The sequence below is a fragment of the Panthera pardus genome, unplaced genomic scaffold, assembly GCF_024362965.1.
Source record: "Panthera pardus isolate Hobbes unplaced genomic scaffold, ASM2436296v1 HiC_scaffold_24, whole genome shotgun sequence".
Lineage (NCBI taxonomy): Eukaryota > Metazoa > Chordata > Mammalia > Carnivora > Felidae > Panthera > Panthera pardus.
This window is the reverse complement of record NW_026526810.1, coordinates 13,898,635-13,925,123: the sequence shown is the minus strand read 5'-3', so window position 1 is coordinate 13,925,123 and position 26,489 is coordinate 13,898,635. Positions and strand designations below refer to the sequence as shown.

General features: G+C 40.4%; 2 protein-coding genes across 2 annotated transcripts; both read right to left on the bottom strand.

Moving 5' to 3' along the window:
- Positions 1-5,074: 5,074 nt before the first annotated feature.
- On the bottom strand, positions 5,075-5,947 carry LOC128772921 (40S ribosomal protein S29-like). Its single transcript, XM_053888787.1, has one exon. The coding sequence runs from the start codon at positions 5,917-5,919 to the stop codon at positions 5,743-5,745; it is 177 nt and encodes a 58-aa protein (XP_053744762.1). The 5' UTR covers positions 5,920-5,947; the 3' UTR covers positions 5,075-5,742.
- A 1,207-nt stretch (positions 5,948-7,154) lies between these two features.
- On the bottom strand, positions 7,155-26,415 carry MPHOSPH10 (M-phase phosphoprotein 10). The gene is made up of 11 exons (XM_019460046.2): positions 26,275-26,415; positions 23,954-24,626; positions 22,939-23,111; positions 22,285-22,456; positions 19,163-19,304; positions 18,234-18,301; positions 17,173-17,310; positions 14,780-14,890; positions 9,037-9,144; positions 7,808-8,038; positions 7,155-7,399 (listed from the first exon to the last, which is right to left on the bottom strand). The coding sequence occupies exons 1-11, from the start codon at positions 26,361-26,363 to the stop codon at positions 7,250-7,252; spliced, it is 2,055 nt and encodes a 684-aa protein (XP_019315591.2). The 5' UTR covers positions 26,364-26,415; the 3' UTR covers positions 7,155-7,249.
- Positions 26,416-26,489: the final 74 nt, after the last annotated feature.

The following is a 26,489-nucleotide window of genomic DNA, read 5'->3' as shown; positions in this document are numbered from 1 at the left end:
TAACAATTGTGAAAAGCAAAGCTTCAAAACTTTTGGAATACAGGCATTTTTCAGAGATATGGGTTGGGTTCCAGACCACCAAAATAAAGTGAATATCACAATAAAGCAAATGAAATGAATTTTTTGGTTCCTTGATGCATATAAAAATTATGTTTACACTACACTGCAGTCCATTAAGTGTAAAAGAACATTATGTATTAAAAAAACATGTAATACCTTAATTTAAAAATACTTCACTGCTGGGGCATGCGTGGCTCAGTCAGTTAAGCATCTGATTCCTCATTTCGGGTTCAGGTCATGATCTCACGGTTCATGAGATCGAGCCCTGTGTCAAGCTTTGTGTTGACAGTGTGGAGCCTGTTCAGATTCTCTCTGTCCCTCTCTCTGCCTCTTCCTCACTTGCACTCTCTCTCTCTCTCTCTCAAAATAAATAAACATTAAAAAATACTTTATTTTTAAAAAATGCTAACCATCATCTGATCTTTCAGGGAGTCATAATCACTGATCAGAGATCACCATAACAAATACAATAATGAAAAAGTTTGAAATATTGTGAAAGTTACCAAAATGTGATCCAGAGACGTGAAATGAGCAAATGCTATAGACTTGCTCGATACAAGGCTGCCACAAACCTTGAATTTGTAAAGAACACAGTATCTGCGAAGTACAATAAAGTGAAGGGCAGTTAACATGAGATATGCCTGAAGAGGAGATCATTTTATTATCTTGAAGGTATTATAGGATTCCTTAAATAAGAGAAAAACTGCTACTGTAAAGTAACAGATTGATAAATATGGCTATAGTTAAATTAAGAACTTTCTAATAATGGCCATTTCTATTTCTAGCAATGGCTGTGTAGCTTATATTTTACTGGGCTAAAATACTGCATATCACAAGTATGAACAATGTAAAAATTATAAACAATATAAAAATTACAGAAATAAATGTTTGGTGACAATTTTAAACAAATTATAAGCAATTGCAAAGTGTAAAACACCAAAGCCTATTCGAAAACATTGGAGAATGACCAAAAGTAGTCTGAAATTGGAAGGCCAGTAGCAAAAACAATAACAATCCATTGTAGGATTTGACATACCTAGATGAATTATAGATTACAACAATAGCAAAAAGGATGAGAGTGCAAATGTAACTATATTGCTGCAATAGTCTTACATTTTATATGAAGTGGTAAAATATTAACTCTAAGTAGACTGTTTTTAAACTTTTTTAAATTTTTATTTATTTTTGAGAGACAGAGAGAGACGGAGTGCAAGTAGGGGAGGGGCAGAGAGAGAGGGAGACACAGAATCTGAAGCAGGCTCCAGGCTCCGAGCTGTCAGCACAGAGTTCGACTCAGGGCTCGAACTTACTAGCTGTGAGATTATAACCTGAGCCAAAGTCGGCTCCCCAATCAATTGAGCCACCCAGGAGCCCCTCTAAGTAGACTGTTTTAAGTCAAGGATGCATACTGTAATTCCTAAACAACTGAAATTAATGCAATGTAGAGTTAATACATTAAGGGAGAAATTCAAATAGAATATTAACATATTTGATTTAAAAAGTAGAAAAAGAGGAAGAGACAATAAAATTAGAAGAGACAAAGAGAGGGGTGCCTAGGTGGTTCAGCCAGTGAAAAGTCCAACTTTGGCTCAGGTCACGATCTTGTGGTTCCTGAGTTCAAGCCCTGTTTCAGGTTCTGTGCTGACAACTCAGAGCCTGGAGCCTGCTTCAGATTCTGTGTCTCCCTCTCTCTCTGCCCCTCCCCCACTCACACTCTGTCTCTCAAAAATGAAAAAATGTTAAAAAAAAAAAAAAAAGAGAGACAAAAAGAAAATAAATAGCAAAATGGTAAAACCAAGTAAAACCAAACCAATAATTACATTAAATGTGCATGGACTGGGGCGCCTGGGTGGCTCAGTCGGTTAAGCGTCCGACTTCGGCTCAGGTCACGATCTCGCGGTCCGTGAGTTCGAGCCCCGCATCAGGCTCTGGGCTGATGGCTCAGAGCCTGGAGCCTGCTTCCAATTCTGTGTCTCCCTCTCTCTCTGACCCTCCCCCGTTCATGCTCTGTCTCTCTCTCAAAATAAATCTCTCAAAAATAAATAAACGTTAAAAAAAAAAAATTTTTAAAATAAATAAATAAATAAATGTGCATGGACTAAAAGCTCCAATTTAAAGATAGGACTTGTCAGATTAGACTCAAAAAGCAATTCCTAACTATATGACATATAAGAGACCCAGGTAATTGGAAAGTAAGAGAATAGAAAAGGATATATTATTCAAACAATAATCAAAAGAGCCATAGTATTATACTGAAAGTAGACTTCAAGACAGAGAGTATTACTAGGGGTGTCTGGGTGACTCAGTTAAGTGTCCAACTTTGGCTCAGGTCACGATCTTGTGGTTCCTGAGTTCAAGCCCCGTTTCAGGTTCTGTGCTGACAGCTCAGAGCCTGGAGCCTACTTCAGATTCTGTGTCTCCCTCTCTCTGCCCCTCCCCTGCACATGCTCTCTCTCTTTCTCCCTCTCTCAAAAATAAATAAACATTAAAAAAAAAGTTTAAAAAAAAACCTTAAAAAAAAAAAAAAGACAGAAGTACTACCAGAAAAAAAGAGGTCATTTTATAGTCAAAAGGGTCAACTCATGGGGTGCCTCAGCTGAGGTCATGATCCCACGGTTTGTGAGTTTGAACCTGAAGATGGGCTCTGTACTGACAGCTCAGAACCTGAAGCCTGCTTTGGATTCTGTGTCTCACTCTCTCTCTCTCTGCTCCTCCCCCACTTATACTCTGTCTCTCTCTCTTTCAAAAATAAGTAAACATAAGAAAAAAAAAAAAAAAAAGATGGGGCACCTGGGTGGCTCAGTCAGTAAAGCAGCCGACTTCAGCTCAGGTCATGATCTCGTGGTTTGTGGGTTCAAGCCCTGCTTCGGGCTCTGTGCTGACAGCTCAGAGCCTGGAGCCTGCTTCGGATTCTGTGTCTCTCTCTCGCTCTGCCCCTCCCCTGCTTGTACTCTGTCTCTTTCTCTCAAAAATAAATAAACATTAAAAACAAATTTTTTTTAATAAAAAAAGAAAAGATGCTTTAAAAAAAAAGGTCAACACTCATGAGAAAGACATAAACATCATGAGTATGTACCTGATGGTAGGGCTTCAAAATACATGAAGCAAAAAATGACACAATTAAAGGAAGAAATAGAAAATCCACAATCATAGAGATTTTATATGCTTTTTAAAAATGTTTCTCTAATTTTATAACTAGACAAAAAAATCAGTAAGGATAACTGAACAAAAATATTAAAGCTTTGGACTAATTGAAATACAGAACACTATAGTTAACAACTGTAGAACACGTTTTTTCCTCTTCTCGGTATAAATTCACTAATTCTGAAACCACTTGCATATTCTAGCCTTGAGTAAATGAATACATATATTGAAGACAATGGGAGCAAGATTTCTCACTGTTGGAAAAGGCATTACAGACGTGGAAAGAGTGAATACTGGAATATAATCTACAGGGGCATTCGATTAGAATGAGAGGTTTGGGCATGCATTCATGTGCAGAATCCACACACACACACAACCATAATTTCCTAGCTCTGGTTAGTGGGCCTAGTAGCAATAGTAGCAATGAGCATGCTTATTTTGCTCATCTTTGTTTTAAAATACCAGTCTCCACTAAAAGGAACCAGCGTTCTGTGGGAAAATGACGAATTCCAGGGAAAAGACAGGATATGCCTGGAACATTCAGTAGCACCAGAAAATGAGGAAGTGCTCAGAGAATAATGGGAACCTATCAGAACTCAGAACCTGGTGGCCCTCACTGTAACAAACTCAAAATGTTTTCATCTTCAGCTTCAAAGCGACAAACCGATTATCTCGAACCTCTGTATATGAGGTACTAAAGACACACCTCTGCTATGGCCTTCCTGCCAAAAGTGCATAACCTGAAATCTAATCCTGAGAAAACAGGCAAATTCAATTTTGAGGGACAGCCTATATAACTGGCTTGTATACCTCAAAAATGTCATTCAAGAAAGGCAAAGAAAGCTCAGGAACTGGAAACTAAACAGACATGACAGCTACAAGCAGTGAGGAATCTTGGTTACCTGAACCTAGACCGGGGGAAAAGAGTTAGAACATACATTATTGGGACAAGTGATAAAATCTGAATATGGACTGTGGATTACTAGCATTGTACTGATGTTAAATTTCCTGACTTTGATAATTATAGTGTGGTTATACATTAGTGAATATTATTTTTAATTATTATTTAAAATGTTTATTTTTGAGAGAGAGCACATGTGCACGTGCATGAGCTAGAGAAGGTCAGAGAGAAAGGGGACAGAGGATCCTAAGCAGACTCCACGCTGATGCAGCGAGCCCAGTGCAGGGCTCTAACTCACATACTGTGAGATCATGACCTGAGCCAAAGTTGGATGTTCAACTGACTGAGCCACCCACGACCCCCTAAATTATGATCTTTAAGTATGCTCTGTGCCCATTGTTGGGCTTGATCTCATGACCATGAGACTGAGTCACGAGTTCTACCGACTGACCCAGCCAGGCACCCCGATTATTGAATATTCTTAGGAAATGCATACTGAGGCATTTAGGTGAAAGGGCCATGATGTCTCTAACTTCCTCTCAAACTGTTCAGAAAAAAAACAAAATAGTAAAGCAAATGAAACTATATTTACTAGAATTTTGCTGTAACTTTAAAACATAAAAATAAACGAGTTAAAAATGATACAGAGAACAACAAAAATGCTCCGTCTCATTAGCAGGAAAACATAAATGAAGACCACTGAGGTGTACACAGCAGAAAGGCAAAATATTTTTTAAACTCTGCCAATACAACCTCTGACAAAGATACAAGTCCAAGTTTGTACAACTACTTTCAAAAGCAACTTTCAAAAGCAAGTCTTTTGCACTTTCTACCCTGCGATTCTATTCTAAAGGACACTAGAAGCTAGAGCATAAGAGTAACACTGTGTGGGAACAGAAGGTTCAAAACAGCATTGTTCCTAATAGCATAAAATGAAACAAATGTCTTCATGTGACTGGGTAAATAAAATTGTGGTAGATGCATATACTGTGCAGCGCTGTAAATGAATGGATGAATGAGGGAAATCAACAGTGAAAAAGCAAGCCATAGATGAGTACATAGAGTGTCTTATTTTCATAAAACTCAAGTACTAGTGAAGTAAACAATGCATGAAGAGATATATATGGTCAAACACATACAAATGTAAAGGAACAATGAACACAACTCAGAACCATGGTTTAACTTTTATTTTAGATAGAGTAGAAGGGAAAGAGAATCTTCAGCAGGCTCCACACTCAGCACAGAGCCCAACACAGGGTTCAATTCCATGACCCTGGGATCACGTCCTGAGCCGAAATCGAGTTGGATGCTCAATGGACTGAGCCACCAGGCACCCTGGTTTTCTCACTTCTTTAACATACGTGAAGTAGATGAAGAGCACCACTGAGTACTGTTTTGTGTTTTTAAAGAATTTATTTTTTTAAAGTAATCTACACCCAATATGGGGTTCAAATTTACAACTTTGAGATCAAGAGTCCCAGGCTCTGAGCCAGCCAGTGCCCCCATTTTGTGTTTTTAGAGAAAGGGTGGTTTCTCCAATGTGTTGTTTTTCATAATTGAAGTATTTTTATTTTATGTACAATGAGTTGGCATTAAGGTAGGTAGGTATCTTGGATGACCCATTCAAGGAGATTCACTTAGTCCAACTTAATGTAGCCTATATCCTTTGTGAACTGATGGAAACACTGGCGGCACATACTGAGGCCATATTGCCAGATCACACAGTACTGGTGTGAGCAGATGCAGCAAGGTGAGAACCCTGGCCAAATTTCCTCTTTCCTCAGATGGCTCTGGTAGAGCTGTTGGTGACCCATCTTGCTCTCTCAGATGCAACAAGGCAAAAAAAAAAAAAAAAAAAAAAGTTTACGTTATGTTTCTAATTTACATAGAAAAAGTACGTAAATTTTCCACCAGAATGTACACTTCATAGGTATAAGAATCCTTTTGTTCGGTTATCTCGCTGGTACCTAGGATATTGCCTGGCACAAAGTAGGTATATAAAATGAACATAATCTTTAGAATGTGTCAAATATTGCATAAAAAAGCAAATGAACAGATATGCCTCACCTAGAGGCAGGGTGAGAAATGAAGATAAAAACGATTCTAACTATGCAAAACATCAAACTGCCCTTGGACAGGTAAGGTGAATCATTTTGGGATCAAACATTCTGATCTTGACTAATCATTATGAAAGAAAGACTCAAGGGAAAGAGAACTAAGCCAGCAGTTGAATGGGGACTGGCAAACTGAATTTAAAAAGAAAGCAGGAACTCTTAGAGCCATAGAATACTCCAATTACCACTAAAACCAAATGACACTTTCAGTAAGGCTGGACTGAGAGCTAGAGACCTAAAGACACAACCCGCCACAGGCTCTTCCTGCCCACTCATTGTTCCCAGTGGATGAAAAACCGAAACAGCTTCGGGAAAAGCTGCTCTCATTTTCTTCCCATCGGAGGTAAAGCTTACAGCATTTCCACCAAAGCATAATATGAGGTCCTGTTGGACAAAAGGCAGTTTTCCCTGGATGGGGAGGCGAGAGCCTGGTGGTCACGGAAGATTCACCACATCTGCCAGTCTACCTTCCTTGCGTGTTCACCTTCTATCACATCTAGGTTGTATCTGCCCTCTCTGCATCTGACTGTGGACACTACTCTATAGGCTACATGAAGTTTTTGTCCGTGTGACGTGAGATCACCTCCCAAAGGGAAAGATGTAAGACACGAGCATGGCAATGTCACTGTGTTGTAGAAGGATGACCAAGCAGTGGGAGAAGAAAGTCAGGACCCCAAAGAGTGAGGACCCCTGCTGTAGACAGCTGCCTGTGACAGGGGTGGCTGGCTCCTGTGCCCTTGTCAGCCTGCAGACCAGCTCCTGCTCACCAGCTGGTGGGCCCATGCTGGCCTTCACCTGGGCCACAGCAAGGACACAGTGTGTAAAGGGGCTTGGCAGCTACATCCAGCTTCATGCCCAGAAGAAGCAATTCAGGGTTTTCCAATGACAGTTGGGAGTTTGTCTTTTCAAACTGTGGAATTCTCAAATATCTGCCATTCATGAAAAGAAAAGTTCTCAAATTTTATTATAAAACAGAACAATGACAGAATATAAGCTTACACATTAATATTTACATTATATTCAAAATATATTACAGCTTTAATTTATGAACAGAAATATCCTGCTTTTTCTTCTTTTTCTTTTCTGTTTTCTTTGCATCACTGATTTGCATTTTTACTTGATCTTGTAATTTAGAAAAGAATGCTTGAGATGACTTCAAGGCTTTGTCTTTACCTTCATCCTGCAATTAAAGACAGTAACACACTCACACTATAAAATGCGCTTGTAAGTTAAAAAAAAAGCCAAATGATTACAACAATGTATATGGAAATATAAATATCCATAAATGGACAAGGAATTATGAAAACTCACATCAGTTTGCACAGAGATTTTATATACGTTTTATGCTGCTGTGATATTCTTGTGACTTAAAGGAGGAGTGAGTAGGAAGAAAAACTCCTGCCAGGCCCCACGTCAGGGAGGGCCATGTGCTTTGGGCTGTTATTCCAGCCAGGCACCCACGGCCTCTCACTAGGCAGGTGGGTAGCGTCAGGTGGGTCTGACCCTCCGTGGATCGATGTCACCTACCACTTGCCACCAGTTTCCCCACACAGGCCCCGTTCTGCGGTTTTCCTTCCTGCATCCTTACCTTTAATAGCGAAGCTTTGCCTGCTTTGGTCAGCTGTTTTAATTTCTCTGAAGCTGCTGCCTTCGTGTATTTCCCGGCTTGATCTGGGTTGTTCTTTTCAAGCAGTTTTCTCCGCTTTTCCTTCTCCTTTAGTTTCATACGCTTCTGATACTTCTTTTTCCTCCGTTCTCGTTTCTTGTCTGTAGCTGTTTTCTCAGCAGCTGTTTTTACATCTCCAGCTTTATTTTTTTCCTATTAAAATAATCACCGGCACCCTAGTTGATCTAACTTAACACAACTCAGGAAATTAGAAGGGAAGCAAGTCCACAGAGCGTGACCAATAGGCTGTGTATCTACAGCCAAGAGTGAGTACGCAGTACCTATTTGCACCCCAAAGAGTTTGGTAGCTCAGTTCTTTAGGCCTGGAACTCATTCTTTGATGAAGCAGACTCTCACAGTGACAGTTCGGCTACATCAGCACATCACAAAGGCAGCCTGGAGAGCTAGGTTAGCAAGCTGACAGTCCCAGAAGCAAGCCCCCTTACAGCACTTAAGACTCCAGGGACAACCTCAGCGCCAAGCTGCTGATGACAGCCACTGGCGGCAGGAGGGGTTCCCCAAAATGGAAGGGAAATATCTATATACTGACGATCAATTTCCTCTCTTTTCTCCCCAGCTGCCAGCCTATCCTGCCAAGGCTGTCAACTGTAGAGGTGGCAAAAGTGCTAAAAGGGATGGGTGTGGGTGCAGCAAAGTGAGGAGGGACGAAGAGCCATGTGCCAGGCCAGCTGGGAAGATGAGACCTGTTAGAAACCATCATTTCTTTTTACTGCATGAGCTTCAGTGTTCATGAGGTAGGGACTGCCTACACTTGGTATGTCCCACGTCTTCTAATAACTCAAATGTTCTATTCTAGAAACTGATTCTATTATTGATAAGCATTAAATGAACAAAATAATGGGGGAAATGCTGATATTAAAGGACTACTAGTATATGAGCAACATAAACAATTTATTTTAAACCTAGTATCACTGATAGTATTCAAATTGGATTATAACAAGATATAGATATGGGATATTTACAAACAGCTTTTCTAATAATTCTATCTGTACCTCATAATATCTGATTATAGAAAACTGAACACTATTATTTGATTATACTTAAAACTCCAGGAAAATGACATTGAGTAGAGATCTAGCTATATACCAACTTATAAAAAAAACCTTAATGTTTCCACACTGGCTTTTTACCTTGACTTCCTCTGGGGCCAGGAGAGCTGCGTCACTAACGCTCACTGGGGCTACCTCCTCCATGGTTATGGCCGGCAGATTTGACACAACCTTAATCTCTGGAACAGGCTAGAAAAGAGACAACACATTTAATAGGAAGTCAGAAATGGTCCTAACACAAAATATTTGTATTGTGAACCTATTAAAGCATACTATACAAAATACTCTATGGAGATTATTTAAAATATGAGATGTGTTGACAGCAAAAATCTTAAGATAACTGGAATGATGGCAGTGTCAGTGGGCAACATGGGCTACCTAAGGAATTAATAATCTGCATGTTTTAGGAACTATTCTTTCTCATTACTACACCAAGAACCCTTATTTCTGCACTTTTGCGGAACATTTCTGCCATATTCAACACCAGTTCTTTCACCTAATTTTACTAAATTATTCCCATCAGTAACAGATGTGGACATTTTCAAACATTCCTATCTAGTGTTAAATAAATCTATTGATATTTGTGAATATTACCTTGTCTTCAGTTATGGAAAAAAGGCCAGCAATAAGAAATATATACAAAAAGATGCAAGGAAAAATGCTTATAGGAATGAGTCAAAATAGACTACCTGATAAACAAATTTTGTCATCTTCCAGCTACTGAAAACATAACTTTATAAACAGAAATATGAAATGATACAGAACTCCTTTGGAAAACTAAAACAGTATCAAAATAAATCAAACCTATTAATTATAAAAAGGAGAAATGAATGCAATGCTCACCAGTCTTTTTTTTTTAATGTTTATTTTTCAGAGAGAGAGCGAGCGAGAGTGAGCACACACGCACACTAGCGAGGGGCAGAGAGAGGGAGTCACAGAATCCGAAGCAGGCTTCAGACTCTGAGCTGTCAGCACAGAGCCCGACGCGGGGCTTGGACCCACAAACCGTGAGATCATGACCTGAGTTTAACCAACTGAGGAACCCAGGTGCCTTTTTTTTTTTTTGAAAGAACTTCCCAGGAAATTCAGAAATTACAAGAGGTTTCATACTGATCAGAACACTACTGATTATTTACCTAATGCTTACACTAATGCTCTTTGTATCTAATTCTTGCACATCTCTGAGGGGCACCAGGGCACAGGGACAGGGACTCTGTTGGCTAGAAGAGAGTAAGAGATGGAAGTGTGGGGCACAGCAGGTGCCCTGGAGAGAACATGGCACTGAGACTCAGGAGAAAGGGGGCTCTACTACAGAGTGTGTCACTGATCCCTTTGCACACTCCTTTTCCTTACCACAGTCCTGTCCCTACCCCAGTTAACTGGACAGATGTGTGTCCCGGGAAATTTCAGAAAGAATAAAAAGGACATTTCACACAATGTCAGAGTGTTAAAGAAAAAATTTCTTCCACTGGACTACTGACTGTTCACTTACTTATTAGTAACGTTGTGTTCCATTCTGTAATTTAAAGAGAAACAGAGAAAACGGAGACAGCCCAGAAAAGAAAAAAAAAATTATGACTGGTCAATAGGGTTTATGGAGATTGTGAAATACCAAACTGAGTATGAAAAAAAGTTCCTATTAAAAGGAACATGTACCAAAAATTCTACATTTCTGAAGAGGAAAAAAGAAAGGCTTCTATATTGGGGCATGTAGCCCCAAATGCATTCTCTCCTTCTTTAATTCCCAAGATTCCACGGAATGTCTAATTCCCCATATCAGGCTCTGTGTTAGTGTGATGAACAGAGCAGGGAAACAGCAGTGAACAAAACACATTTGTGCTGGCTTGGAAACGAGTAGAGAACAATTAGCCATCAAGCAACGACGGTGATGGTGCTATGAGGGAAATGCGCAGAGCAGTGACGAATGCGGGAAGGAGATGGCACTCAGCCTGAGACCCCAGAGACAGGAAGGAGCCAACCATGGAAAGAAGGAAGCGCAGCCTAACAGGAGGAGGAAAGTCCAGCAGGAAGATGTGAGGAAGGAGGCACTCTGCTCACTGAAGGCACTGGAAGACCAGTGTGGCTGGGGGATAGCAAGCTATGGAGACTAGAGGGGTGAGAGGGAGCCAGATCACGTACGGTCTTGTAAGGCACAGGAAGGGATCATGTTCTTCATATTAGTAACTTTTTCACAGTAAGACCTGCTGGCCAAGAGGGGATGAAAATTCCTCTCTTCATTTATTCCACAGCCATACTTGGCACTTTGGTATCTAAAAATGGCTCCTGCCACCACAAACTTACTGTCATACAAATTATACCTTGATTAACCCAAAACAAAAAGCCAGGTGATAAAAGCAGACTGTCTTAGAAGACAAGATACTCACACAGGAAAAATCCCCTAACCATCAAAGAATCCGAAGGATTTTAGCGATTACCTCTTCTATACAGAGGAAAGGTGAAGCAATTTGTCTAATTCACAAAGCTAGTCAGGGGCAGATTCAGACTCAGGTTTCTGACATCTAGACTAGTCTCTGAGATTCATGACATCTCATTTCTAGGCAACACAAAGGGGCAATAGGTTGGCAAGTACTAAAAGGAAGGCATAGCACATTTTATGGGTTCACAGAGTGTAGTGAGTGGGAGAGGCAGCTCCAAAGAGTAAAGAGGCACTGAGTCAAGTGTGGTGAGAATCAGACAGACAGAGGTCGCTGGAGGTCTGGGCCTGGCACAGGGGGGCATGAGGTAATGGGGACAGCATGGACCCAGAGTTAGATCCAACCCTTCCAACCTTTTTTTTTTTTTTTTTTTTTAATGTTTGTTTACTTTTGAAACAGAGAGAGAGAGAATGGGCGAGGAGCAGAGAGAGGGAGACACAGAATCCAAAGCTGGCTCCAGGCTCTGAGCTGTTGGCACAGAGCTGGATACAGGGCTTGAACCCACTAACCATAATATGACCTGAAGTGAAATCAGATGCTTAACCGACTGAGCCCCCAGGCACCACCCACCCCCCCCACCCCAACCTCTTAAGCCTTGGTTTCCTGATCTGCAAAACAGAAAGAATAGCATCTACCTTAATGTTTTGTGGATCGAGTTAATGTGCAGGGACACTGACATCATCAAGATGGCAACACAAGTTGATCCCAACTTTAGTTGTCCTCACAAGACCAACTAGCAACTATCCATGGATTAGATAGCATTGTGAAAATCCCAGAACCCAAGGGTGAGGCTGAAGCAACCCCCTGGACCACAGAGACTGAGAAGGACTGCATTAGAAAGGTAGGACAGGCTACACTCTGACCATATCCCTCCCCCCAGCCAGCACAGCACCCCACTGTGAGAGACCACCTGGACCTAGGGTTTCTCCAGTGGGAAGAGAGCCTAAGTAGACCTGTAACTCCCCAGCATCGTAGGACACTTCTAGACAGGCCCAATCATGTCGGTGTCATAGGGATCACCAAAGTCTGTGGGGATTGACCACTGGGGATCAGACTAGGATGCAGAACAAGGGCAGGGCATATAGCAATTAGTGCTTGGATCTTGGCAGACCAGGTTCCTCCTTGCAGCAGTGTCCAAGTAGAGATCCCAGCCAGCGGCCTTGACCATATGTAGAGCCAAGCTGGTGCCCCTGTCTGGCTCCAAGAAGTATCTGCACCCCCGTGTTCACTGTAGCATTATTTACAATAGCAGGCCATGAAAACAATAGAAGTGTTCATCAACAGATGAATGAATAAAGACAACATGGTATACACACACACACTGGAATACTATTTAGACATAAAGAGAAGGAAATACTGCCATTTGTGACAACACTGACAGACCCTGAGGGCATTATGCCAAGTGAGATAAGTCAAATGGAGAAAAGACAAATACTGTATGATCTTGTTAGGCAGGAAACTAGGCATGAGCAGCAGGAGGATGGACCTTCGACATCCAGATGGAGAGCTCTACTGGAGACCACCCAGGGACCACCACAACCCACCCCTCTAGCAGTGGGTCTGTGGTTACAACGTCCTGGCAGAGGAAGAGTTAAGTGTGTTGTGCATGTGGCACTTGTGCACAGAGCAGCCCCTTGTCCTTATTTGACCTATGTCTCCAGAACAGAAATAATGTTGTGGCTTCCTACCCTTGCAGGCATTTCAAATACATCTCGGGAAAAGACATGAGAATTTGGGTAATTATTATATAATCCTGGTCTGTCATTCAAATGTTGTGACCCTAGGGCCCACCCAAAAGAAAAAAAAGATCAAAGTCCACACTCAGGAGTTTCTGGGGCCTGTGTCTCTCTTGACTGGCAGGCTCCTCCTGTGGAGTATACTTGAATACAATTTTTCTATGCTTTACTTTTGTTTCACTGTAATTATTTACCATGGCAGCCAAGAGAACTGAGGCTTCTTCTTTCCTTTTCCATTTAACTTTGGGTAACAATCTCACTTAGATGTCTCTAAAAAAAATCCCCCAACTGATAGAGAACAGATGAGTGGCCACCAGGGAGTGGGGGAAATGGGTGTAGGTAGTCAAAAGGTACAAACTTCCAGTTATAAGAGAAGTTCCAGACAGAGTTAACAGTATTGTATATTTGAAAGTTGCTAAGAAAGTACATTATAAAAGCTCTCATCATAAGAAATAAAACTGCAACTACACTGGGTGATGGATAACTAAACTTACCATGGCAATCATTTCACAATATACACATGCGGGTATTCTGTGCCCTTCCAAAGTTCATGTTAGGCCACTTTGCTTTTATAAAAGACCTAGATTAGTACCTGTTTTTGCTAACTGAAAGAAATCTGAAAAGAATTTTTACTTTTGTGAAAGCAAAAGTAGTGTTCAGCATCTGTTTTGCACTGAGCTCCCCTGCCCAGCTCCTTCTGCAGGAACCACACTCGGCATCTCAGCATCAGGCCACCAGAGCTTTAAACTGTGTCTGTGAGCATTTGTGTGCATCTCCACGTGTTTGTGCATCCGTTACAAGACTGGTTCTGAAGTAACAGAAAAGCCTAGGAGAGGTTCTTTTTTGGGGTCTGAAAAGCTCAAAAACTTTTCCATTTAGTTCATGGTAATTGCTTCTTTGGTTTATCCATTTAGGCTTACGAAACGTTTCATAGGAACATTCTACTTTCTGACGATGGGGGAACCTCTATATCAAACCACTGTTGTACATCTTAAATGTATACAATGTTATTTTAGCTTTTAAGTTCATCTTTTTTTTTTTTTTTTTTTTTTTTTTGGGAGAGAGTGCAAGCAGGGTAGGGGCAGAGAGAGGGGGTGACAGAATCCCAAGCAGCCTTCTCGATGTCACTGCAGAGCCCGACATGGGGGCTCACGAACCGTGAAATTATGACCTGGGCTGAGATCAAGAGTTGGACGTTCAACCGACTGAGCCACCCAGGTACCACTATGTCTATTTTATCTTAATAAAATTGGGGAAAAGGGGTTCACATACATAAAGAACCTAATATGGTACATAGCAGGTATTCAGAAAATATTCAGCAGGTACAGACATCACAGGTCTCCAGACACACCACAGGATGAAAATACAACCCAAGACTGAACAACAAGAAAGAGTGAGTAATGAAGAGACCCTGTGGCTAAGATTTTAGGTCTGGCAAAGGCCCATCTGGTGATGAGGCTGGATCAGCAGAGGAAGCCAGAACTGTCCAGGACTAGATGTAAGCCTTCCTCAAGACAGGCCCTGCTTGTAATTTACAGGGAATGCCTATAGGTTTGTATCTAAAACCAAATAAAGTGCTAGCCTCACAAAAGCTCAAAGAGGAATTAAAGGCACATTTGTTCTGACTGCACATTGAAATGTTAACACACTTACCGGTTTAGGGATGAAGTGAAAGTTCGAGAGGGCATCCAATTTTAAGAAGAGGGAATCCATCATCTTCTGAATTTCTTTGTGCTCTGGATTTTCTTCTTCTGCTGTTTTATGCTTAGGAAATGAATTCAACAACATCAGATTAAGCAGCCTAATACAAATCACAGGGCAAAACCCTGAAGGTCAATAAGGGTGCTCCCCATTTCTCATCATCAAGGCTCCAAAAAAAACACTACAAGGCAGAATTCAAGTTCTCAATACCATGACGGTGCCAGCACTAGCCAAAGAAGAATGTGCTCTGCACTTCAGGAGCTGCAGCAATCACTACCTCTAAGATTCAGAACTTACAATTTAATTCCCTTGGTATTTATTTGTCAAGAACTAAGCCATTCCCACTAGGATGGCTATCATTAGGAAAAGGGAGGAGCAGATAACAAGTGGTGGTGAGGATGTCGAGGAACTGGAACCCTTGTGTGTGGCTGGTGACAATGTAAAATGGTGCCATCACAATGGAAATGAATCAGGCAGTTCCTCAAGAAGTTAAACAGAGAATTACCGTATGACCTAGCAACTCCCCGCTTAAGTAAATACCCCAGAGAATTAAAAAAGAGGTTCTCAGGGGCGCCTGGGTGGCTCAGTCCGTTAAGCGTCCGACTTCAGCTCAGGTCATGATCTCATGGTTTGTGAGTTCAAGCCCCATGTCGGGCTCTGTGCTGACAGCTGGGAGCCTGGACCCTGCTTTAGATTCTGTGTCTCCCTCTCTCTTTCTTCCCCTCCTCTGCTTGCACTCTGACTCTCTCTCAAAAATAAATAAACATTAAAAAAAAAAAGGAATTAAAAAAAAAAAAAGACGTTCTCAAACAAATACATGTAGCCATATGTTCAGAGCAGCACTATTCTCAACAGCCAAAAGGTAGAAACAGCCCAAATGCTCACAATCCCCTTTTCCTTCTGCCCATAATGCTTACTCTAAAAGGCTAAGACTCTTTATTTTTTTATCAAGGCATAACAGAACAAAACAAAACCACACACACCAGAACAGGGAAGCCACTGGCTCTTTGCCTGCACCACCTTGATACCAGAGATGCATCCAGGTCTGTTTCTAATTCTGTCACCAGAGCCCACTTTCCAGCCACGTCCAGGCATTTGTCACTGCTTTAGTTTAACTTAACTCATTTTTTTATCCTCCACGTGTCATTTGCCTTATCCCAGATAATAATGGCTGTGAAATCATCTTTAAAAAAAAAATTTTTTTTAAACATTTATTCATTATTGAGACCCAGAGAGAGACAGCACGAGCATGGGAGGGGCAGAGAGAGGGGGAGACACAGAATCTGAAGCAGGCTCCAGGCTCTGAGCGGTCAGCACAGAGCCCGACGTGGGGCTGGCTGTGAAATCATCTATATACAACTAGAAGTTCATTCATGTGCTATTTATTATCACGTTGCCTATTACCTCTAGGACAGCTACCAAACTTCAGGAAATATTTATCATTATCCCCAGACTAACTCTTAATTGAATGGGTCTAGAATTAGCCTAAATTAAATCCATACTCAAAAACTTATGATTGACTACTGACTTCTGAGACCTCAATAAAACTGGTATTTACAGAGCTGGTACAGCTGTCCCATTACACATTTTTAACTCTCATGGTTACAAAATACTTTCTGTATTTACTGAATCCTCTCAAAGTAGCCGGGCAATGTTTAATAATATGTTCCTTCAACTACCACTTTGGGTTGCAGAGCAGCCAGGAAGAATTTTAATTCAAATCTTTCTAGATCTTCAACTTAAAAGCAGCATCAAGGGCACGGTTTGCTATTGCTGTGAAAGTGGCATTAATTAATCAAATGGCTTTTGCAAATAAAAAATACCATTTTACCCCCAAGTACATACTGACCACATTCTGAATAAATCGAATGTGGAAAAATAATCCAATCACTAACTGGTAATATAATATTACTGGAAATTACTGTGTCCTACTTAACCAGATAGTTTTTTTAAGAATCTAAGTGAAAACAAAACCAAAACCACATAACCCACCAGACCTAAACACGTGAATGAATTCACAGATAATGTTATACTGGTAACTTCTAAAGAATGAAAGAGAAGTGATTTTAAAATTGTGGGACTACTATAATAATTTCTAGAAAGTTAATAATTACCTTTGGAACAATCGGGTGAACAATGACTAACTGCAAAACAAGTTCCCCTACCCCCTCACATTCAGGGGTCATATTGTAACCTCTCTAACACACTGTCTCACACTTCAATGAGGTGAACCAAGAGCATAAGATTTGTTTCCTGACTTTCAGCCATCACAGTAGAACCAGAAGAGCCAGCTGTCTGCTTCTCTTACTTTAATAACAATGCCTTTGCCTTCGGGGAGTCCTCACCTGGTTGAGTTTGATGTATTCCTGTTCATAAATTTCAGCAAGACTCAATTTGCTCTTCTCATGGTCTAACGTTAAACGTTTTTTATATTCATATGCATCCTCCTTAGGTTTTTCTTTACGTACTACATCATCCCAAGCCTGAAATATGAAAGGCACAAGGACCATAAATTAACAAAATCTATCATTTCTTTCTAAGCTCACTTAAGACTCTTCCTCTGGAATATTTATTATCATTCCAGGGTAAGCAAATTGTAGCAAAAAGTAATTAATTTCAATATGTAAAATGACTATTCAAGTCACCAAACATAGGTATTATGAAAAATAAAGAGGGCATTACTTAAGTATTCTTTTTTGTTCTTGTTTTAAATGCACCTTTCTCCTCGTTACCACCTTTAATTCCACATTTCCCCATCAAGGTTTGTTTACAAGTCAATACTTGAGTTTCTCATTTCATTTCAAATTTAAGGATACTCTGCATACAGTACCCACCCTTCAAACTCTTCGTATTTTGAGCAAACACTATACACATTTTAAAGCCATCTCTTATTGTACGTGTCATATGCCCAATTTTATTCTAAGTTTACAAAATAAAATCAATTCTTAAACAAAAACTTTGCTAGGTTTTTAACATTTGAAAAAAATAAACCCTTTGTCACACTGTGCCCAGATACTGTGTGCCAGATGAAAGGTCCCAAGTATGACCCTATCAAGTCAGAATCAGTCACCACACCTGTCATCCTCTACCAGTTTCACCGGGCGCCACCAGGCAGATGAGCAAGGCACAGGAAAGACTGGCAGTGGCTCTGGCTCCCCCTTCTCCTCAAGCACAAGGCTTTCCAGAGCTCTAGTGAAAGGCAGTGCCTCACACAACAAAAGAAAGATAGTGCAGACTTAAGCAGTAGTAGCCTTCAGTGTAGATTTAAGCTTTAAATGAAGAACTGATATAAACAAAATTTCTACGAAAACAATGAAGAGTGTTGGTCCTGCTCCCAAAATACTCATATGTTATTTCTAAAAATTCCAGTGAATTTTAAGTTCAGTTAAATTTCATTCTTACTGACCTGATCTCTTATCCTCTGCTTAATGATATCTTCCAGTTGAAGGGTGGTTTCCTCTGTAATCACAGGAGCTAAAGGAAACAGAACATGTACTCATGAGGTAGGTATACACTAGACCAGAGGTTCTCAAAGGGTAGTCCTTGAACCAGCAGCATCAACACCTGGGAACTTGTTAGAAATGTGAATTCTTAGGCTCTACTCCACACCACCTGAATCAGAAGGTGGGGGGAAAGGGCCACCTATCTGTGTTTAACTAGCCCTCTCATGCTCCCTCTAGTTTGAGAACCACAAAAGTAGAGTATATCCAGTAATCAGTGCTAACACTTTTAGTCCATGCACCTGGGTACTCACCCTCTTTTCCAATCTCTCTAGAACTAAATAAAATGGAAATTCATTTTGATTTCACAGATACAAGAAAGAGTTTGATGAGATGACCAGGGTTCCTGGCTAGAGTTCACAATTTCATCAGTAGAAAATGATACCAGGCATTGTATACAGATCACTAGCAGAAATGATTATGGATTTAGGCATGAATTAGCATAACAGTAATTCCTGGGTAAATTAATAGTACTGTGACTGTATAAGAGAATGTCCTATTTCTTAGAAGATACATGTAAATGTACTTAGGCATGAAGTGTCATAATATTGGTAAACTACTTTTAGATGATTCAGGGGAAAAAAGTACACACAGATAATCACATACATACATAGGGGAAGGAAAACAAATATGGCAAAATGTTAACGATTGGTGAATCCAGCTGAATAGCATATATGTGTTTGTTGTACTATTTTGTCAACTTTTCTGTATGTTTGCAACGTTTTAAAATAAAAAGTTGGGGGAAAAGAAATATCATTTCAAATCTTCCTATGAAATAAAGTCATAGAAAACACATGGAAACGAACATCTGCAGGAGCCCCATGGGCTCACGTACCCATGCGGACTGCATGGTCAAAGTGCAGAGTCTCTTCTAGAAGGCTGTTCTCTGGTCGCTTTTGAGCTGTCACTTCCCCTTGAAGCTGCCAAGGTTTTTTTTCCAACAGCTCTTTTTCTAAAGATGCAATTTTTTCATTCATCTAAGAAAGGAACAAAAAGTTATTACACATTTAGGAAACAAATCAGGCTTATAGCTGAATAAAAGCAACTACTTTAAAAGCACAAAAGCGGGGCGCCTGGGTGGCTCAGTCGGTTAAGCATCCGACTTCGGCTCGGGTCATGATCTCCCGGTCCATGAGTTTAAGCCCCGCGTCGGGCTCTGTGCTGACAGCTTAGAGCCTGGAGCCTGTTTCGGATTCTGTGTCTCCCTCTCTCTCTGACCCTCCCCCGTTCATGCTCTGTCTCTCCCTGCCTCAAAAATAAATAAACGTTATAAAAAAAAAAAGCGCAAAAGCAAGAAATATATTATTTCTCAATACATTTTTGTTTTTTCTTGCCACCATTTTATTATTAAGCCAACAGTAACTTCCTATTCTTAACACCTGAGGTGGGGTGAGGCACTGCAGATGACTTCTTTCCCTCATTGATTTGAAATGCCATGTTTATAACATACTAAATTCCCCCAGAAGATTCTGGACAGATTTCTGGGCTCTGTTCTAGTCAAATGATCTATCCATTCCCAAGCCACTATCAATTTTAACTATTAGAGCATTCCAAAATTAATTTTTATTTGAACATTAGACTTCACACCCCCAATCCAAATTATTTCTAACTTTTAGAAGACATCTATAACTTTTTATTTATTCATTTCTTAAAAAAATTTTTTTTATGTTTTATTTTTTATATTTGAGAGAGAGAGAGACAGAGAGACAGTAGGGGAAGGGGAGAGAGAGAGAGACAGAATCTGAAGCAGGCTCCAGGCTCTAAGCCGCCAGAACAGAGACCAATGCGGGGCTTGAACTCACGAACCATGAGATCATGACCTGAGCTGAAGTCAGACACTCAACTGACTGAGCCACCCAGGCACCCCTATTTTTTTTGTTAAGTTTATTTGAGAAAGAAGAGCATGTGCAAGCACAAATGGGGGAGGGGCAGAGAGAGGGAGGGAGAGAATCCCAATCAGGCTCCATGCTGTCAGGGCAGAGCCCAACACAGGGAACAATCTCACAAACCATGAGATCATTACCTGAGCCAAATGCTCAACCGACTAAGCCACCCAGGCAGCCCTATAATGACTTTACAGTGTAGAAAATGCCAGCCTGAAAGCTACCTTACTGAATTCCCTTGTTTTTCTAATAGCTTTCAGTTCATCTACTTAGGTTTTTCTGGTATCCTTTGCAAATATTAATGCTCATTTCAGTTTTCCTTACCTCGTATCTCTTTCTACTGTAGTTGCACTAACACTTCCACAAGGATGTTAAATAACAGTGGTAAAGGTAATAGTGGACATTTTGTCTTACTCTTCATTTTAAAGGGCTATTTCTAGAATTTTACCACTGAGCATGATGGCACCTTTTGGTTAAATGCATTTGTATTTCACTGCAGGTGAAAAAAAATTAAGGATGGATACTAAATTCCATCAAATGTCTTTTTTTAAGTTTATGTATTTTTGAGAGACAGAGAAAGAGCACATGTATGTGGGGGAGGGGGAGGGAGAGAATCCCAAGCAGGCTCCACAATGACCAATGACAGTGTAGAACTGGACATGGGGCTCAATCCCATGAACCTGGAGATCATGACCTGAGCTGAAATCAAGTCAGATGCTTAACTGACTGAGCCAGCCAGGTGCCCACATCAAATGTCTTTTTGACATATATGGAGAGAACCATACAGTTTTCTCCTTATCCTGTTACAACCAAGAATTACGTTAATAGATTTCTTATTCCTAAATCAAGAAAATGAGGCCCATTTGGCTGTGGTGTTGTCAGTCTTTCATTATGCTATTTGGAATATTCACATCACTATTCATAAATGAAACTGTGTGTGTGCATGTGTTTTAATGTCAGGTTTGGGTATCACGTTATTAATAGCTTCACAAGAAAAAAAGTCTGGAAGCTTTACTTTTTGTACGTGGAAATTGATTAAACAACATTACTTCTACTTCTTGAAAGTTTGATATAATTCCCCAATAAAACTAAACCTGCTTGTCTTTATCTTAGGGAGGATATAGGGAGGGAAAGACACTAACTCAATGAAATTTCTTATTTTGTTTCCTAGTGCTTCCCCACCTCCTCCTTTTTTTAAAAAAAAATATTTATTTATTTTTGGGAGAGTGTAAGTGGGGGAGGGGCAGAGAGAGGGGGACAGAGGATCCAAAGTAGGCTCTACGCTGACAAGCTGACAGCAGCAAGCCCAATGTGGGGTGTGAACCCATGAACAGCGTGATCATGATCACGATCTGAGCTAAAGTCAGACGCTCAACCAACTCAGCCACGAGGTACCGCCCCCCCCCCCCCCTTTAAATCTATCTCTTTGGGGACAATCTGACAATCATAGATTTAACTCAGATTCTCTTTTGCTAATAATTCTTTTGATATCCTTGGTATATTTATTTGCCTATTCTCATTTCTAATTGCGTGATATAATTTTAAGGTGGTTAAATGACACAAATAACTGGAGCCAGGCTGTTATCTATTATTTGCAAATGATACTTCATTTGCCTGAAATCATGTCACAGGAGATAATTTTTATCAACTTTAGAAAATGTATTTGAGATGGCATTAATTAAAATTCAGGTATGTGGAGCCATCCACAGAGCATCTGAAAGAAGCAGTATCCTTAAGAGCAGCTGAAAGAGCTACAAAGAGAGGTTCACAAGACAGCTAATTAGGAAAAACATGCCACTAGGTATAAAGAAACCAGGGACAAAGGGAAAAAAAACAGCTTTTAACACAAACTGAAAGTCAAAGGGTGGGAAATGCAGCACTGATTTTTACAAATTAGCTACCTTCCACGTGGGCATCTGGATATGGTGTGCTGTAGGGAATAGCAGCAAGATTTTTGTTTTGTTTTTAAAAGATAATTAAGCATTCAGCCAAGAAAAACAGTGTACATTAGTTATCTGGGAGTCCCATAGTCCTGGTAAGTATATACAAAATTCCTTCAATTCTTAATCATTACCTTTTCCTGTCTTTTCTCAAAAGAGGATTTAACTTCATCAGAATCCTTCTGTACATTTAAGATATTTGTATCCTCATTTTCCTCATCATCTGGCAAAGCAAAGGTCACTCTTTTTGAGGTTTCTTTATGTTGTTTACTGTCTTCACTTTCTTCAAAGTCATCATCTTCATCCCTATAAATACCAAAACACTTATGAAAAACAATAATACACCACTTTTCATTAGGAAAACAAAACTTATTGTCTAGTAATTTAAATTCTTTTGTATACCTAATGCAAATATATATTCAGAATTCCAAAGTCATTCAGTTATTAAGGACCAGAAGGTATTATTTCAGTGAAACAGAACAAAAAGTGTACAATATATAGAAAATATTTCTCAATCTATAGTACAAACTTATCTCACAAAAATAACAGTAAGGTATTTTTATTGGCACAAAAAGCAAATAAATAAAGATCTGATTGCCGGTGATATTTATCTTCATTAGATGATCTCTAATGACTCTTTAAATTCAGAGACTTTCTTCTGGCTACCCTGAGACTATCTGATGTTAGAGAATATAGCTTCTTAGGATAAACATATTTGACAACTATGAGTACACACATATAATTGTGGACAGTTCTAGCTTACAATGTAAGGGACTCAAACTACTCACGTTTCAGAAATGCTTTCTTCTTCTTCTTCTTCTTCTTCTTCTTCTTCTTCAGCAATTTCCTCGTCTTCTTCCTTTGGATCCAGTTCATCATCATGAACACTTGCTAGATCTTCATCACTTTCAACTGGATCAAAGAAGTCTTTGTATTTCAGGTTTCTGGAACTTTTACCTGACTAAAATGAAAAGACTTTTCAAACTTCTGACTAAGAAGAGAAAAACACATTAAATCATGCATATATGTGTATGCATATTTTTTTTAAAGACTTTTTTTTTTAACGTTTATTTTCGAGAGTGGGGGGGGAGGGAGGCAGGGAGGGAGGGAGAGGGAGGGAGGGAGGGGGAGAGAGAGGGAGGGGGAGAGAGGGGGAGGGGGAGAGAAGGGGAGAGAGAGAGAGAGAGAAGGGGGGTGGGGGGAGACACAGAATCCAAAGCAGGCTCCAGGCTCTGAGCTGTCAGCACAGAGCCTGACGCGGGGCTCAAACTCACAAACTGTGAGATCGTGACCTAAGCCGAAGTCAGACACTTAACCAACTGAGCTACCCAGCCCCTGTGTATGCATGTTTTATAAGGAAAACTGGCAACTACAACACTACTATAAAACTGAAAGAACTACTAGACCGTAACAAACTGGAAGGAAGTATTGATTCATTGTAACTGAAGACAGAGCACAACATTCCTATCTCTAAATCTTCTAACTATAATTATTTCCAAGATATCTCAGCTTAAAGTAAACAGATGCCTTCCTTTCACTTATTATCATTTTTAGTGTTTGGTGAAAATATGTTTAAGGGAAATTCTGAATACCTCTAACATGTGTGGTTATGGTTGTGAAGCTACAAAAGAAATATTTTGTGATAAGCTTTGGTTTAATTTTTCCAGTCCAGTTTTCAACAGATCTAAATACTTCACTCGTGCCCTGATGAGTTTTGAGGTATTTGAAACCTCTTCTCAAGAAACAGAACAAAATCTCATATGAGGTAGAAAGTCCTCTTTCTCTCCTCTCCCAAGACTTTACCTTAGGTTTTTGACTTCCAAGCAGTTCTCTTTCATCTTCATCAGAATTGACGTCTTCAAAAAAATCAATATCTTCCTCCTCATCACCTTCTTGTTCCTCTTCTTTTTCCATGTTTTCTAAAAAGGTCTCCATTTCAGATAGTTTGAAAAATTTATCATCTACTATGGACTTCTCTCTTGGTTTCCTAGGCACTTTGTCTTGCACCTTGCTTTGCTCCTCCAATTTGCTGATATCAAAATCAAGATCAGAATCTTCATCACTGAAAACTGGACTTTTCCTCAGATCAATTGTGCTTGAGTTTTTCGTTTTCTCATCCCCTGCAGGATCATCACCACTCAGGTCGGCCACTTCCTCCTCCTCCAAATCTTGTTCGAGGGCCTCCTGGCCATCAGCCTCCACCTCTGAGCCATCCTCTTCACACTCCTGCTCTTCATTCTCTGGAAAAAGACTGATGTCTTCGTCTTTAATGGTTTTACTAACTGCATCCTGGAAGTGTTGTAAAATTGGTTCATTTTGCAATTCTAGTTGTTGCCAAATCTGCTCATCATCAAAATTCTCTATCACCAGTTTTTTTAAAGGACTTCCGTGGATTCTGCCATTCTCTAGTGTTTTGTTAAAATCATAAAGTACTTTTGTTAATGAAGTGAACTTTGATGCCAATTCATCTTGAATCCTATTAAGGGGGCATGGGGAGGAAGTTTAAAGAGATTTATAATTATAGATAATAATCTCACAGCACTGTGAATTAGACAAAAAAAGCCCAACTCTTGTGCAAAACCAAACTTGAATGAAATACCAATTTTAAGTATAGATCCTGGCTCCCAAGAGTGTATTATCTTGCAGATGAGCCACATTAATATATAAAAAAGAGTCAGCTAAGTGTCTGTGAATCTGCTGTATGGATTTTAGACAGGGAAACTACTACACACCTCTTTGCTTCAAGATATATAGTGAATCTTAGTCTTAAAAAAAGCTCAACTCTGCTATGTTATATGCCACTCCATCATTCAGTCAGCCAATGGTCAAAACTTGCTTTGGCAAGAGTGTCAGAGACTACCTCTCTGAAGATGTGACGTCTGAGACGACACCTGTACATAAGGAGATAGTCTTTCAAAGCTCTGGAAACATTATCTTCTAAGTAGAGGAAAAAGTGAGAATAAATTTCCTAAGATGGAAATGAGCGTGGTGAGTCTGAGGAACAAAAATGCCAGCATAGCTGGAGTGTGATGGAGGAGGCAGAAGGTTAGGGAGGTAGATGGGAGGTGAATCAGAGGTGAATCGTTCAGGGCTCAGAGGTAAGAGTTTGCCATTTTAAGTATAAAGAGAAGCCATCAGAAGAATTTAAGCAGAGAAGCAAAATGATAGAATTTACACTCTGGAAAGACGGCCAGTAGAGGAAACGTTACAGAAGTACAGTGATTAGGTTGACAGCCATCCAGGCAACGGATGATGAAGAACTGTGCAGGGGTTAGGGGAGCAGATTCTGTGAGAAGCAGTCGAATTCAGAATACAGTCTGGAGACAGCACCGACAGAATTGGCTGATGAATTATATGTAGAAATGAGAAAAAAGGAAGATAGCAAAGAAGTCGCTTAGTTATATGTCTGAACAACAGAAAAAATAGAGCTGCCGTTTGCTGAGATAGGGGAGGCAGGGTGGAGCATGGGGAAAAAGTATCACGGAGGGCACTGTACAGGAAATTAAATAGAAACAGCAGCTCATTTTGCACATATTAAATTTGAGATGCTGAAAGAATATGTGGCTGTAGTTGCTGTGAGCCTGAAGCTGAAGGGAAAGGTCGGGTTTGAAATATAAATCTGAGAGCCATACTTTCATACAACGTATTTTAAGTCCTTCAACACAATACAAAGAGCTTATGCTGGCAAGAGATATGAAAGACAGTCCTAATTCTCAAGAAGTGGAGGTGGACAGGCAAGCGACAAACTTAATACTTCCAATGAAGGATATGGATAAGTAAGCACTGGGTGGATTGAGAGCATATTGGAGAAAAGAGCAACCAACCTAGGGTGCACGCGCCTGTGTGTAAAGAGTCGGGGGGTGCGTTAAGACTCAATGGAAGCCTCTGGGCATTAATAACTGAGCTTAGTTTGGTTAGCACACGACTCGGAAATCTGCACTGTACAGCTTTCAACAAGTTTAAAATTTTTGATAGGCTAAGTGTGCGTCAAGTAAATGAAATTTGGGAAAAAGAGGTGTACGCTTCCCTTTATCTTCCCCCTACTCCAGAATTCGCTGGGGGCCATGAGTCCGCACCCACGCTGAGACCCGGGCTTCACCCACAGTCCGGCTCTGCTCACTTACGTGAGGAAGCACTCTGGCCGACCGGTGGCTTTACCAACCTCCTTCAGACACCGCTCCAGGGTTCGTCGACGCCAGACCCGCGGGGCCATTGCTGTCTGCAACTCTCCACACAGCGCCGCATGTAAAGGGAAAGCGCTGCCCGGAAACCGCGCCACAAAGACGCGCCTCGCGCAGCCTAGACCCTGGAGGCGAAGGTTCCGTCGCTCAGAAGTTCC